General features: G+C 36.7%; 1 protein-coding gene across 2 annotated transcripts in view; it reads right to left on the bottom strand.

Moving 5' to 3' along the window:
* Positions 1–13962, bottom strand: part of pax2b (paired box 2b) — a 32971-nt gene extending 19009 nt beyond the window's left edge. For both annotated transcript variants that reach the window (XM_084135262.1, XM_084135261.1), the window contains exons 1-5: positions 13519–13962; positions 11980–12145; positions 10829–11026; positions 7425–7504; positions 5952–6071 (exon numbers count right to left, since the gene is read on the bottom strand). In XM_084135262.1, coding sequence (XP_083991388.1) covers positions 5952–6071; positions 7425–7504; positions 10829–11026; positions 11980–12145; positions 13519–13561 — 607 coding nt within the window. In that variant the 5' untranslated portion in view covers positions 13562–13962. The remainder of the gene's footprint in view (positions 1–5951; positions 6072–7424; positions 7505–10828; positions 11027–11979; positions 12146–13518) is intronic.
* Positions 13963–17402: the final 3440 nt, after the last annotated feature.

Genomic DNA, 17402 nt, shown 5'->3' with positions numbered 1-17402 from the left:
TTGCAGATGTTGTTTATGCTCAAACAGCAACATTACACACTAACTAAAGTTAGAAAAGTGAAATCATAATCAACCACCCCTTTAAGATACTTGAGCTCAGTCTCTATTATGGCGATATATTGCCATAAAACATGCACATTTGCAACAACATGCAATGGGTGAGATTTTTACTAAGCAATTTACTATTGCTTTACTCTCTCCACTTTCTTCTGTCTATTAGGCTACCAAAGTTAAGTGTGCATTGGAGTTTCTTGCTTCTGTCACAAACTGAGACTGTTTTCTCCCATTGGTGCTTATGTAATGCGTTCACCTGGAGGCTTTGAGGCGCTGCTGCACAGTTGCGATGTGTGCTGTCCTGCTGCTGTGGTATTGATCTGAAACTGAGTGGAGCGGATTCCTTCTGACGTGAGTCAGTATTAAGACTGAGGTAACGAGGGAGCCGCTCTATCAGAGCAGATAAGAACTCCATAACACCGCAGGATTCACACCCACAGGGCCTGACCCCATGGGAAAGAGAGAGAAATACTGAGTCTGCACTAGAGATTTTCATTCATCTCGCTTTAGGACACAAATTTGACATGACTTTTCAAGCGCAGAACCAACACAGTACCAAAACTGTTTATTATTAAAATGATGTGATCAAAAAGTTATGACAATATATGATTTTGCATTGCTTTAACTCATCAAAATAAGTTAAGCAAGATTAAACTAATTTTTTTAAGTCGGGTTAATGTAATTTGAATTTGAGATGACTTTTAAGGCAGCAACTTTTTTTTTTTTTTTTTTTTTTTTACAATGTATAAAAGCAAACTAGGGCTGGTACCAATTTGCATACTTAAAGACTTGAAGTATGTATTTCCCATATTTTGGCTGTGTAAAAGGAATGTATGCAGGGATAAAGACACTTTCATGTACCGTTTGTATTCGCATGTAAGCATCTTGTATTACATGCCCTCTAACTTTCAGCCTCAAGTTTATCCCTGAAAAAGAAAGTTTTCCTCTTCTTTACTGCAGGCAAAACTTGCCTAAAATGTATGTAACTGTGCACTCTTTGAAAATCCACCGGAAAGGTTGTATGATCCAGATCCTTCAGCATGCTGTTTTCAGTGTACTATAATTGGGGCTTTTCATCTTGCATACTATTTAGTAGGGCTGGGTATTGACACAAATTTCACAATTCAATTCGATTTCGATTCACATGCTTGCAATTTGATTCGATTTCGATTACGATTCGATTCGATTCAATATCGATTATTTTGGATATCAGGTATACATTGCAAATTTTCTCAAGGAAAACAAATCTCTTAACTAATGCTGTAAACTATGGGAGTCAGTTGTAGCCTATAGGTTTCATTAGCCTACTATAATATTGAAGGTAAAAAATAACTGATTTGTATACAAACATTTAAAATACACTTATTTATTTTTATAATAATAAAGTTATATGAAATTATATACAAATTTAAATGGTGGCTGTCATAAAAAAAACTTTCCAGATTTATTCAAACATGCATTAAATATTGAAGAACATTAAAAATTATAATGAATATGTAATATTGTGCATATATTTAACAAAATGCTCCTCTCTAATTTTTCTAGCTGACTAACGAGTTCATGGTCACTGGATATGGTTTTTCTGAGGTAAATGTGACGTTACATGACATTGTTTACTAACGTCTTTCCACGGTTGAAACACTGATTGAGCGATTCCATGTGACATGATACGGACTTCGATAAGTTGTACTCTACCTTTTAACACACTTTCAGATGCTCATTCATGTATCTCGCGCTGTAACGGATATTATTAAGGCGGAAGAGAAGATTGTGTGCGCTCCGCGCTGCTGCTTCTCTTGAGCGATCTCACGCCACAGCGCCAAAACGGTATATGTTTTTGAATTTCATAAGAAAATGGACGTAATTTTAAATCTGAGACTTTGTTTCATATTAATAATAACAAAGCACAAAGATTATTGCGATTTATTGAATGGGAATACGCGCAACAATATTCCATTCATTCATCACTGAAAACAGGATGACTAATCGATTCTTGGGATTTAGGAATCGATATCGTTTCGTAAAAATGAGAATCGATTAAAATTGAGAAATCGATATTTTTTACCCAGCCCTACTATTTAGGTATTAGATAGATAGTATGTGAATTGTAATACACAGTAGAGAGATTTTTTTGGTAATAACAGGAATGTTCTGGTTTTGTCACATTGCATCAAATACATTTAGTGTAGTATGTATAAAAATAAAATATGTATTGTTGTACATATTATAGTATGTCGAAAAATAAAACTGATATACACTTAGAAAAATAGATAATACGGATTAAAAAGAGCAAATTTTGAAAATAACATTAATAATAATATTGCAGAAAATTGTAGTGCATGTGTCTATAACGAAGTTTACCATGGTAACCATAGTTTACATGGTGTTTTCACAGTTATTGTTACAAGTTACAACAATAAAAGTGTGGCGATGTGGTATTATAAGCTTCTGTTTGAAGGACATGATTTTAACGCATTACGTTTTATAGTTCTTATGTTTATTTCTTAATACCTCATTTGTAGGATTCTCCAGCCTCAAGACTACAGTATATGAAATCCATGCCATCATGTTCATGACAATAATCATTGTGAAGTGGAATTTTACAGCTAAAGATTAAACATGCATTTCCCAGCATAAACACAAGACAATCAGGTTAATGTTAAAACGCAAGCCCAATTTAAGCATCAGTGGTGTCTTGGGTTGGCCGGCGTGAAACTGCTCTCATCTTTTTAATGGTGTGCTCTTATGAGACAGCTGTGGAGGGGGGGTTCTGGGATGTGTGGATGTTAGATGTTAATTTGTGCCGTAATAGCTTTTCTCGGCGGAATTGCAAATTCTCTTAAATGTCACTTGCAGCTTCGTAGCTCAGACAGCCAGGGTCCGTGCGGATACTAGCGCTCTCTCTCTCTCTCTCTCTCTGTATCGTGCTACTTTTAATTTGCAGTAATACAGTAGCGCTGTCAGATTAATGGCTGGTGTGACACCTGTGCTCTCTCAGCTCCGCCGTGTACATAACGCGTGTCACAGCACATTATCTCTCTGCTGGGCTCGTAATGGGCTCGTCTGAGGCCGCTGTGGACCCGAGCGCGCTGGAGGAACTGCATACACTGTTGGCCTCTCTTGGCATGCGTACCACCACAACCGGGGCACAAAAAACACACTCCTTTTACCACTATAGATCTGTTATGTTGCATCTGACAGCGCACCGTTTAAAATCTCACTGTGGTTTTCTGAGAAGATAGTTGTTTGTGTTTGTGTGGTGTTTTAAGAAACTGTTCAAATCAAAATCGACGTTACTTCCTTAATGCACATTCATGCATGTTATCACATTATTGAAGTAAAAATTTAAGCACTGTAAAAAAAACATTTTTTCAAAGTTGTAAATAAAACAAAGATTATTGTTTTGCAAGTAACTACTATTTCAGTTTTTCTACTCCATCGTTCCAAGCTCAGTTCAATGTTACTTGACATTTCTATAATTATTTACTTATTTTACTTCCATAATGTGATGTATTTTGCCTTCAACAAATTTGTTTCAGTGTATTTGGAAACAGCAATGTAATGTTGACTTTAAAAATTCAGCATTATCTTTTTAAGTACACTGAAAACAAAATAGTGTAGAAACAATTTGGAAACCATTTTTACACTAAGAAATTTGATGTAGACAAAATTTGCTAGTAAATTTCACAAGTAATTACAAAGAAACAGCAAGTAACACATTAAATTAAACATGAAATTGTGAAGTAGAAATACTGAAATATATATATATTATTTTTTTTGTACACCAATAATGTTTGTTTTGTTTACAACATTTGAAAAATTATTTTTCCCCAGTGTATTATGGGATTTTAGATTCTATATTTACTAGATTTTGCTACAGGGAAGGCATTGTTTTAGCAGGCAACTGTGTGTGTGTGTGTGTGTGTGTGTGTGGCTGCAGGTTTGTCTGGCAAAGATAAAATACATCTATTCTGGATTCCAGGTGTCTACAGTCCATGAGCTATGTGTGCTTGTGTGTGTGTGTGTGTGTGTGCATCACATGACCGTTTGTGAAGTTATACATAACATACACTGCCCTCCTCCTCTCTTTCTCTCTCCTCCACCTCTTCATCCCCAGCGCTTAAATCAAGAAAATGGCCACACATCAAGAGGATCATTTGGGCCTGAGAACAACCCTCAAAACAGTCAATCATCTTAAAGACACACACACACACACACAGATCTGAAGTCTCCCATCATTCCTTCCGCCGCTGATGTCGACCCTGCGCCCTTGCAGCGTCTGACAGCAAGAAAACCAATGAACCCCAATGCAACACAATGACTGTGTGTAACGCGCTCTAATCACAAGAACGACTCTTTCTATGAGCGGATCACGTGGACTCTGGATGCCAAACACACCGCATCAGTTACGTGTCGAGTTGCACGGCTGGCACACACACACACCTGCATGCTGCTATCTTTGCTTTGCTTTTTAGGTAATCACCTATTGCCATCGTAATGTATGCCATAAATAATCTCTCTTTCGCCACAGGAAAATGACGTCATCACAACCGCAAGAATGAACACAGCACACGAAACGCTCGCTGGTGGAGACTGTGAGCTGTGACGTCAAAGTCAGGAGACAGAGAAACACGCAAGTGCATTTATCTCGAGGAGAGGTGATGATCTGAGTCTCACACACCACTCCAAATCAACACACACTGTACGATTGCACACAAAACTGGAAATCTGTAAACTGTACACTACTTCTGTATGTAAGGGCACACAGATTTTTAGAAGTTCATCTGTGTTTTTGGAGAAAACTATATATTCAAAAATATTATAGAAAACATTTTATATATACACTACTGTTCAAAACTTTGGGATTGGTAATTTTTTTTTTAAAGAAGTATCTTCTGCTCACCAAGGCTGCATTTCTTTGATCAAAAATACTGTAGTAATATTGTGAAATATTATTACAATTCAAAATAAGTGGTTTCTATGTGAATATATAGTAAAGTGTAGTAATTTATTCCTGTGATCAAAGCTGAATTTTCAGCATCATTCAGTGTCACATGATCCTTCAGAAATCAGTATAATATGATGATTTGATGCTCAAAAACATTTCTGATTATTATTATCAATGTTGAAAACAGTTGTGATACATTTAGTTTTCAGGATTTTTTGGTGAATACAAAGTTTGCTGAATGTTTGAACAGTAGTATATTAGAAAGTGTATTTTATAAAATAGCATTTGTACTTTTGGATAAATTCTTCACCTTAAAACGAAACAAACTGTTGGTCGCCTTGCATGTCAGGCTGACTGTAGATCAGTGATTGTGGGTCAGAAACTGCAGACATGGCGATAGTGAAGTAAGTGTCGTAGAGAAAGAGGTCGTTGAGCTAAACGTCCTCTGAAGACTCGCTCTTGTTTGACTGAGTTTGTTAGTTGGCTACATCATCTTGACATGTAATTACTGAAGCTCTCTTAATCACTGCAGTGCAGATTAATAACAGGGGTTCCTGTGAGGGTCACATGACCACATCAAAACCCTCTCTGTACCCAATCATTACACATCCGAGAGAAGTCTGCTCAGAATATTGTATGCCAAATATAAACCCAAAACTGACTGTGAATGCATAATTCAAAAGCACATGGACAGTGCGAGTCATCAGGTACACGTACTTCTCTTCTCAATAATAATAATAATAATAATAAAAAAATCTAGTGATAATTAAACAAGAAAATATAAATGAATAATTATGAATGTATACATTTAACAATTAATATTATTATTGTTTTTATTATTGTTGTTGTTAATTAAAGTTGGAATTATGCTGTTTGTAGCCCTTGCATGGCTTCAGAAATATTGTGCACATCCCCCCCCCCCCAAAAAAAGCAGAAACCGCAGACTCACCAGCATCTCTTTTCCTCTTTTCTCCATTGGAGCGAGGAATTCCCAGAATGCCGTTGATGGAGTAGGAGCCCACAGGGTCAATGGAAGAACTGGAGACAGGAGGAGACGCTGTACTGGAGACTATAGAGAGAGAGAGAGACGATCACAACTCTTCCCATGTGTAGAACATCAGAGTCTGATTACAGGAAAACAGGTTTATAGCATCTCACTCTTTCCAAGATACACAGTTTCAGTTCAAAAGTTTGAGACCACTAGAGAAAATGTTTTCTAAATTATTGCACTTTTTTCATTACAAATGACACAAAAACATGACAATTTAAGTGTAAAAATGAAGATGAAGCCTGTTTTGCATTAATAGCCGCAGCAACTAAACCTGATGATCATGTTCTCCATGATTTTAGAGCATCTTAAGATCTGGAATGGGAGCAAGGAAGTTTGACTGTCTGTCACATGATCAATTTACGTGCATTTGATTTGACACCTAAAATAGTGCAGAATCTTTCATATTTATTTATATAATGTAATTTAGTCTAAAGTCAAGTCTGGATATTTGTTTAGGAGGTATTGGTTTGCAACCATAAGCATTTTTAGGTAAAAAATTTTTTAGGCATCAAATCTACAAGATATGTAAAGAAAATAGCTTAGATAGCAAAACAGTATATATTTCAGTTTGTTTTAAACAAAGACTATTAGAAATCAATATTGAAAATTCTATATGTATACTGTTCAAAGGTTTGTGGTCAATAAGATTTTAACGTTTTTAAAAGAAGTCTCTTCTGCTCACCGAGGCTGCATGTATTTGATAAAAAAAATACAGAGTAACATTGTGCAATAATATTACAATTTTAAAAAACTGTTTTCTAATTTAATACATGTTAATATGTAATTGATTCCTGTGATCAAAGCTGAAATTTCAGCATCATTACTCCAGTCTTCAGTGTCACATGATCCTTCAGAAATCATTCTAATATGATGATTTGCTGCTCAAGAAATATTTCTGATTATTATCAATGTTGAAAACAGTTGTGTTGCTTCATATTTGTATTTTTTATTATATATATAATAAAATATATATTATTTTTATTAATATTATTAATATTTTATTTGATGAATAGAAAGTTCAAAAGAACAGCAATTATTGTGAGAAAAGTCTTAAAAACTTCCTTTTCATTCACAGGTTTAAAGTAGTATTTGGATTTCAATGCGGTCTCAGACTTTCGCACACCACTGTATATGATTCAGATTTGATTTATAATGAATAAAAGATTAGTGTGTCAATATTTTCAAACTTAATAGTAAGAGGGCAATAGTATAGGAAAAAAATAAGAGGGCATCAGACTTTTTTCATTTTTCTTCCAGTTGCAGGTAATATTCATCTCTGAGAGAAAGGTTTGGCCCTTGATTTGATTTGGAGGGATGACCTTGTCCAGAAAGGTCCAGAAATGGCCCCTGGAGTTAATGATGTGATCTTACCTATAGTGTGTCCTGGGGTGGAAAGAGACGTCCCATCTGGCGAGGGGTGAAACGGTTGCTGAACCTTCGTCCGAATGATCCTGCACAGTAAATACAGAACATTTACTCACATGGATCTCCAGAGCCAATGCAGTGAGTGTCTCTCTCTCTCTCTCTCTCTCTCTCTCTCTCTCTCTCTCTCTCTCTCTCAGTCTGTCTGTCTCTCTCTGATAATCTCAGATTTACTTTATATATCTCAGAGCAGGGGGGATCTGACAGAACGGATAACCGCAGTCGTTCAGATCCTGTTTACCCGAGCGAGAAGAAGCAGACTCGCTGTAGCTTTAAGGTGAGATATAGCCGAAAGCTCTCTGAGCTCTTTTGCCTTGAGTGATCTCGCAAACAAAGCATGAAATCACAACAATTCACCTCGATAATCGTCCTTACGGCGCTCTCTCGTTGTGTGTTTGGGTCCCGAGGAAAGCCTCAGGCTTGGTTCTAGTGTGGATGAGGTTCTATTGATCTAGACTCTGGGATAAAAAGTTGGGAATTAGCCACATGGGCGCCGGGATGCAAATGGAAAGCTATAAATTATATGTGACAGGAAAGCAATAGTTGCTCAGTGCGGTGTACAAGCTTACGCCAGCATTTGATTCTGTTAATCTGAACGGCACTTTGGGGAAAGGACCCGCTGTCATGCTCATTTGTAAACTTTAGATCTATTCATCACCGTTGGCACTGCTTCTGTTTCAGCGGACATACTGTACATGCAAACAAATGCACCGTGTGCATGCAAAAAACATGCTTTTCCTGTGCCATAGCTTTCATTTCATGCCCCATGAAGATTATTGATTGTAAAAATATTTAGAATATACATTGTGACCGCGGATACCATTCAAAGATCATATATATATTTCCATTAAAATGAGTGTGCTGCTAATATTGATATCTGCAGACATAAACACCAGCTTTAGGACGTGTCCTCGGGGCTTCGAAATAGAGAGCGAGAGAGAAAGGAAAGAACACGCAGTGACAACATATCGATATTATATTTCATTTCTCTCTTTAAACCCATTGTTTGACCCCCTTGCATGGCCTGGGGAGAATAAATCTGCAGACTTTATCCAGAATCTGTGTTTCTGTTATTGAATAAGTCATCTGGAAGAGTGAATTAATGTCTGGGTCGTGTCTGAAAATCCTCTTAAGAAATATTAAAAATGCTTTACATGCGAATCGATAATATTGAGTGCCGTCGAGGAGGTTTTTATAAGTCCGGCTGTCACTTGTTGGCTGTCGAGACACTTTAGTACAACAGGAACTCTGTAACACTTAATAATGTATGTTAAAGAAAGGTGTTTGCAGTCTGAACATCTTCTCACTGTCAACAGGCTCGCTCTCAGTTTGCACACACTGCTTTTTACTTTCATGCAACATTTTGCTTTAATGAATAAAGCAATAAATAAAAGCACAAAAGGTTACGGGTGAAGCTGATTCTCTTCTTGCACGCCGACAAACTCTTTCTTTGCAAGTTGCAAGCTTTTGAAGAACTGACTTGAATCCAAATTCCCAAATTATCTATGAACGGACTGAGTTTCAGCCTTATTCAGTGATCCAGACAGGGCTTCATGCATGAGTATATCAACATATATACTGTTAAATAAAAATAGACATAAAGATAAAGGAATAAATTGTGTTTCATCAAAGTTCCTTTAAAAGGAGTCGCATTTGCTCGCATTCATATTTTAATTTTCCTCATAAACAAAGAACTGTTTCCTGTTTCAAAATATCCAGACTGAATTCAATTAGATTTTAGAGACGTTTAAGGGCTTCAGTAATTACATTAACGTACATTTTGCATTTATCTCACAAGTTCATGTCAAAAGACATTCAAATGGCCCTTTTTAGGTGACCATGAGGCATGAAATGAATTTTTTTCCAGCCTTCTCTTCTGTTGTGTGAGGCGCTCTATTCTTTGCCATCGACTCATTAAAATGTAATGCAGAGTCTGGTTTTATGGAAGAGTGAATCTTAACCAAAGTTCAGCGCCTCACTGCTTCTTTTTACCCTTTTGATTTTCCACACAGGTCTAACATACCACCCTAAAACACCAATTTAAGGATGTAAATAGAATCATATTGGATTACGGATTATTCAAACTGCAGATTTCCCATATTGTAGCCTTGGTGGACGTTATCGATCATCATTCCAGTTGGACAAAAAAACTGTTAAAGTTATTTTGAACATTTTCCCTCATAGCAGTATTAAAATGTATTCATTAAGAATTTATTTTCTAGATTATTAATTATGCAAGCATGAGCATACACCCTTTAGCCCATATATTTAGTCTCTTAACTGGGTTTTGTGAATGAAAACTGATGAAAAGTTACTTCCAAATGACTGTCTTCTTCTTTGGAAAATAGAAAGGACCGATAAATGACGGCATGAACTCTAATCGAGCAGCTCTGTGTCTCTTTTTCCAGGTCTGATCACCGTTCATTGATCGGTTTTCACTCGGTCAGATGAGATTTGAGAGCTTCAGTCTGTCATTGTTGAGGTAGTTTGGAGCAAAGGGTTGAATTACATCCATAAGACCACCGGCAAAGACACATAACAAACCCCTTTACTGCCAACAAACATTAACCAAAACTACTATACTGAAATACAGAACTGTTTATTTCAAAATTACTTCACCCTAAAAAAAATTTTTTTTTAAATGCTGGGTTGTTTCAACCCCTGTTTGGGTTTGGGTAAAATATGGACAAACCCAACCATTGGTTTAAATATTTTACCATTATTTTACATGATTGTGTTAGTCCTTATTTGACCCAAACATGAGTTGAAACATCCAGGAATTTTGCAGCATGCCAATTTAGATAAACGTTGTGGAAATAATTTTATATTAAAATAACACTTTTCCCCCCTCAATGAATGCTGATCAAACTGGGTATACAAGAGAAAAGGTTGCTCTATTACAGTTTATTCTGTTAGGTATGTTTTTATTTCTCATTCCTTTTTTTTTTTTTTTTTTTTTTTTTTTTTACATCAATACGTTGAGGGGTGTTAAATGTTAAATTCGTTTTTCATTTCAATATATGTACGTTTCAAATTTCTGCGTTTTTTTATTTTTTTTATTTAAAGGCTTAAAACCATGATTACGAGTTAGTCAAGGTGCGCTAAACAAAGCGCTCGCGATGTCGCGTTCACCTGGTAACCATAGCAACCGCTCGTGCGCTTTCGGTAGGATCAGTATCGGGACAGAACACAAGCCTACTGTCAAATAATTTTACTTCAGATTCACACAACAAAATTATATCGCATAAATCTTTTGTTTTTGTCAAACATGTCTAAGACGCATGATATTAGAGACGCCAAAAGACTGTCCCTCTGAAGTCACTGAGCCAGTGGTTATCGTCGGTTCCTCTGACCTGTTTATGGAGGAGACGCTGGGAACGGTGTCGTTATCACAGATCCCGTCCGCCAACAGCCTGTCCCGGATCTCCCAGGCGAACATGGTGGGATTCTGTCTTTTATAGTCCGCTATTTTATCCACCACCTTCGGCGTGGCGACTTTGGGTTTGGATCCTCCGATGACTCCGGGCTTTATGCTGCCAGTCTCGTAATATCTGCAGGAACAACTGTAAATCTGACTTTCATAACCGGACCAAACCTAATGACAATAAACAACAGATGCGTGCTAACAAAGCCATGAAAATGTTTTATCTAAGCTACTTAACACGGCACTATAGGAAATTATCATATGATTAGAATACTAATTTAAAAATTTGCGCAGCAGGACATTAAGCAGCCCATCTGTTTTACTCACTTATTAATCTCAGATAAAAAATGTTTGAAACGAATTTTACCTATTTTTGCCTGACTTTTCAATTTATTATTAAATCCATTATTTAATAAAATGGACAAGCGATGTCTGAACAAACTCATTAGCATTTGACCTGGTTGAAATAGCCTGAACTAACAAATTTAATAAAAAAAATTGATCATTTTAAAGCATTCAAATCAATGGTCAAATAACTTTTTCAGCGGGTGCACATATAGGCCCAGTTCTGAAATATTAAAGCAAATCAACTGGTATTTTTTTTCTATATGAGAACTTTTTTTTTTTTGTGGACAAAATAATAATCACAGATCTCATAATGATGAGTTTCCAAAGCTCACGAGGTGACGCTTAGTTTTTGTTTGTGTCAAATTTGGGTATAATAATTAGGGGAATATGCACACGTTCATGATCCTCAATTCTGTGCTGTTAAAAAAAAAGCAAATTTCCTTACTTTGAGGACAATGATGTGCTTCATGTTCTCAATATAAAACTATTGCTGCATTTTTGTAATTCTATAATTCTATAGGCTACATAATTATTATGCATCCAGTGTTTTATGAGCTCATTTCAATTGAGAGACTATATGAATCGATTTAATTGTAAATTAGTGACGGCTTAAAAACTAACTTAGGCTACATCACAAAAAACACACGACCTCAACTGATGCGTTGTTGTGAAATGGCTGATTTTTGCGCGAGTAAATGTCTCGTGGTCCTGATGTTGTGTACAGGGTCTCACCTGCCCAGGATCTTGCTGACGCAGCCGTGGCTGACCCTCAGCTGTCTCGAGATGTCACAGGGTCTGACCCCTTGATGCGCGAGCTCCACGATTCTCTGGCGCACGACGTCAGGTAAAGGCCTTCCGTTGACGAACACCCCGCCCAGCTGGTTCACTCCCCCGTGCCCTATACCGGAGACAACAGCAACAAGCACCCGGAACATAACATTACATACAGGCCGTCGGTGAGGCGCGTCACAGGTCCGTCACATTCATCCAATTAACACGCGACGCGTTCTGTATGGACACGCGCGAGCTGTAAACCAGCGTAAAGGTTAACTGCAACCAAACGCGTTTGTGAGAGTGAATTCCCGTCTACTCACATTAAGTTACAGACGCAAACGAATAGCCTATATGCAATGATCTACAAAAAACAATCTGCATTATTTTCACAGCGAAAACATGCACAGAAGTAATCCTATTATTTAGAATTTTTATTATTTTATACTATTATTTCAAACATTAACATGTTTTATGCATATATATATAATATATATATATAGCCTATATATATATATATTTGTATACACACAAAAAGAGTACTAAACTGTCATTTTACTGTCCCTAAATTCAATATATCTGTAACACAATGGCGTGAATATAATGACTATCAGAAATGTTTGTAAGCGTTTCTCAAATAGATTTCTTCTGGTGATGTACATTAATCTGCTATTCTGGTTGCATGTTCTTGTTGAAACAATACTAGGGTTTGTTACTCGTAGGTGAGGGATTAAATTACACGAGCATTTATTGTTTTCATTCCCTAGATGTAAATTATTAAACAGTTTTGTTTGATCAAATTACAGATTGTTAATCTCGATTAGTTTTTTTTTTTTAAACATTACATTTTAATGAAATTAGAAGTGCATATAGCTATAAGCATATACATTTTATAATACAGCTTTTTTTAAATAATCAATAATATTTTCTACTGTAAAGCGAAATGGAATTATCCGAATATGCTCGCAATATTTTTGCTTTTTTATTTCTTGCATTCATTTTTTTGAATATAATAACCATACAGTGATATTTAAATTTCCTCATCACACACAGGCACTCATATTTTGATTATTAACCGAGTTATTTGTTTTTGTGTTATACTATTATATTTATTATCTTATTTTTCCTGAAATGCAATATAAGAAGAGTGCAATTTTGAATCTTTCTTTAACCCAGGAGCATAATAATTTCTTATATATTTGGGCCTTTTTTTTTTCTTTTTTTTTTTTTGTAAATAATAATCATATACATAATGATACGCACATCGCATATTTTTATTTTCTCATCATATTTATTTTGATTAGTAACCGAGTCCTTTATTGTTTCTGTTTTATACTATTTTTATACTATCTTATTGCTCCTGAAATGCAATATAAGAAGAGTGCAATTTTGATCCTTTTTTAAAAATCCAGTAGTCTAATAATTTCTTGTTCCAGTGACGATGTTAATTGTCTGAAATGTGAGAAGCATATTCTCCAGATAAACTCCAGTGTAACTCACGGTGCATGGCGGAGAACGGGTCAGCCTTACAGTGAATATCCATCGGATAACCGAGAAAAGAGCGATAATCAACTGAAGTCGCCGTCTCGTCTTTCTTACACAGAGAACAACTGAAAGAAACGAGGATGTAACGTGAATCCAGCCGAGGAGAGGGGAACTTCGGAAAGTTGCAAATGGACGCAGGATTTGTCAGGTGTCAGACATGACCGTGTGTTCTAGCTCAGAACAAAGTGCTGTCAAAGCAGGAACTGTTTAAATGTTTTCAGCGTGCATGCTTTCCCCAGAACTCATTTCCCAGCGTTCGTCCCATCCATCCGCGTGTTAGTATAGTATAGTCTTATATCCCGGTGGTCTCGGATAGCAGGTGCCGTTCTGCGCATGGATGACAGACAGCAGAACCATCGGAGACTGCGGGTTTGCTGTGCCCACCTTTCCCTTTCCCTCAGTAACAACACGACGCGTTTGCATGCGCGCACGGCCCGGGACTGAAGGACTTGGGTCGCTTGTGTTGGTTTGTAAAAGCTCCAGCCCCCTCCTTAACGCGGACCCCCTTTCGCCACTGTGGGTGAGTGTATCAGACAAAGGCAGTAGATTCCAGCACTTTGTGATTCGCTCAGATGAAGCTCCATCCGCCTGTCACTCCGAAAGGGGAGGGAGGAACTCGGCGCCTCCGAGTGAAGGAGAGTTTAGTGGAAATTAAGCGAGGATGAGAGCAAATCATGTGCTTTTTTGCGATAATAGTTTGAGACGAGAATTCGGAATTGCGAATGTTATCAATGAATTATATCAATTCTAGTAACGAGGTTGGTATAGTGACAACTCACAGGTAATTGCATGCGTAAAATGAGCATTTGTATTAACATGGTCACCATCAGCCCTCAAACGCCTCATAATAACACTCAGAGTAAAGCTCGCGGCTGTGGCCTGCGGGATGTAATGCCTATAGGCCCGAGCTTCTGGCTGGAAAAGCCCAGCTCTAATGTCATTATGGAGAGGTCGATGGTGTGATTATGGTTTGATTTAAACACCATCTTGTTTTGGTTTGCTGTGTTCGTCTCTGCGGTGAGCGGCTCTGGATCGGGTCAGAGTGACTGAGACTGACTCTAGGTGGCGCTATATCGTCTCTCCTGAGACAGCAAAACTATATTATATTATTAATCGCATCTAACATCAAAGTTTGTGTTTACATACTATGTGTGTGTGTAATATCAAAACTGTACTATGCATCATATATATTGTACACACACACACACACACACACGTTTACATATATGTGATGCAAACAATTTTGAAATGATTCTCTTCTTTTGTAGCTGTTCTTTTCTTTTCTTGACTGCAAGACTGCTCTGTATTGATGTTCATCTGTCTAACTTAAGAGTTTCTTCTAAATCTAAGTATTTAGTTCATTCAGACTTTGGTTTTCCAGTTTTAGGTGCAATACATTTTTTCATGTAAATATTATTATAATTATTTTGCTGCAATCACATGTCCTTTAAGAAATGCAAATGTGTGCAGATTTGATCATATTAATATCATAATAATATCATAATATCTTTTCGGCCTCAGAAAAAAGAAATGACCTCTTCCAGATACGCAAAACTGGACAGAAAGAAAAGTAAAGTGCAGCGGGTGCGACGCGTGATCTCGTTTCTCGTTTCTACAAACTTTCCCACTTTTACATCGCGGTTAAAACTAAAAGTAACCTTTTTTGTAGGTAGCCTGTATTTTAGTTTAGTGTTGTTCCTGGTAATTCACAGGAGAGAATCGCTTTATTTGTGATCGGCAATAAAAACACTTTTTTATTTCTGAGTAATATAACTAAAGGACTAAATTGCAGATATTGTTTTTTTTTTTTTTTTGATGGGTGTCATTCTTAAATAAATAATAAATAAATAATTAAATTATATATATGTGTGTGTGTGTGTGTGTGTGATACATTATTTAAATAAAAATGTAATTTCAAGATTAGGAAGGGTTAAGATGAAAATATAATTTTATTTGAAATATTAATGCACACAAAATGACCTCATACAATATTTAACAATATGACAGTTTTAAAAAATACATATATATTGTATGTTTACTTATTGATATATAGTGTTTTATAAACAAAGACTGAAACACTAGCATGCCATATAAAGACTGGCGCGAGCGTCGGTAAAGTGTGGGTGTTTTGGACGGGTCTCTGAGGGACTCAGCTCGGCTATCTGCCTCTAGTTAGGTTAGAGGATGATTTTTCTTTCTCCTGGTGTTTTTGGAGGAGCTTCTGGTACAATATGTAGCACTGCGGGCTCTAATTTCACCCTCCGCTGCACAGCTTCCCCAAAGCTAGGGTTTTTCTGCGAGACCCCTCCGCCTTCCCCTGCCCTTCTGCTCTCTGCGCTTTTGCTTTTTTGTAGACTTCTAAAATTAAGTGTTAGTGTTTTTGTCACCCTTGGAGAAATTTCACACTGAATTTGAGTAGACATTGTAAATCATAGTAGGCGTTATGTATTTGAGTCCGTCAGGGTTTTAGAGACATGATGAAGCCAAACAAATGTTCTTGTTAAAAGCATTCAAACAGACTATAGATCTATTACAAATAAACACATATTAAAAATAAAATATATAAAGCAAGTTAGTCTATATATTTACCAGTTTAAAATCACTCTATAAATACAACTTTGTGTAGCCTATATCCGAAAGCTCTGATAATCCCACCTTGAAAGTTTACACGCGATGCGAAGTAAAATGTTTTTTTTAAAAATCAAACATATTGGGTCTTGATTTCATTAGGGCCTTGCGAGCTGACAGTGAGTAATCCATCTTCTCTCATGAGCTCCTCCAAACACAGACAGAACCGAACCGCGCGCGCGCACACACACACACACACGCACGCACGCACGCATCCTGAAGATGAATCTCTGTGTTCCGGATCTCCTCTGTTCTCCCGGGTCGTTCTGTGAGTGTGAGCATTGATGAAGCTCATTTCTTCAGAGGTGAAGATGTTTCCTCCTTCTCTCAGCCTCCCGTTCTCATGGTAACGTCACTGATCGATCAGAGCGCGAGCACTTCATTACGGAGCATCAGAAGAGTCTACTCCAAAACACAGAGCGTATCTCTATCTGAAACTCGGTTCAGCGCTATCATTAATAGTCATGCATGACATCTTATGTTTTGAGTTATTATTCGTCCGTTCTGTTTTGTCCTTTTAAGTTTACAACGTTAGCTTAATATCATATGACTCGTCATACGCATATCTGTTTAAACGCTGTGCCAAAAGCCATATATACAATATAACTGTAGCCTATATAAATAAATAAATAAATAAAAATAATAAAATATAAATTCTGAGATATAAATAGATTTCAGATCTTTTCGAGTTTTATTCCGTTTGTAATTTATGATAACAATTCGTTCAATTATTTATAAATTGTATTAATGTGTTTATTTTATGAAATATTTTAGTAACAGTTATTCCACAATAAATTAACAACATAACACATTGCTGGGTTTTTGGCTAAACAGAGACCTTTTTAAACTTTGAAGTGATATTACAATCTTTTAACAAATTTATTTTTGCTATACAATAAAACGCTTGGCACAAAAATATAGCCCATAATAAAACCCATAAGCTCAAAGAGGAAAGTGAAGAATAAAGGGATTTGGCCCTTGAGCTTGTGTTGTGAGGGGACAGATGGAGGCTTCACGCGAGAGATTGATTCTGCGCGCGCTTTTAATTTCGACATAATTAATTAGATCATTACAACAGTTTTCCATTGATCTTGCCATTTAGGCCCAAAATTAAAAGGTGAATCGGTTAGCTGTTAGATATATGTTGTCTATTAAAAAAGGCATATTAGTAAGTAAATGGAAGCACGCGCGCACGCGTGCACACACACACA

Source organism: Abramis brama (assembly GCF_963993115.1).
Source record: "Abramis brama genome assembly, chromosome: 14".
In the NCBI taxonomy this organism is placed as follows: Eukaryota; Metazoa; Chordata; class Actinopteri; order Cypriniformes; family Leuciscidae; genus Abramis; species Abramis brama.
The sequence above is the reverse complement of the archived record's forward strand: the minus strand, read 5'-3'. Positions and strand labels throughout refer to the sequence as shown.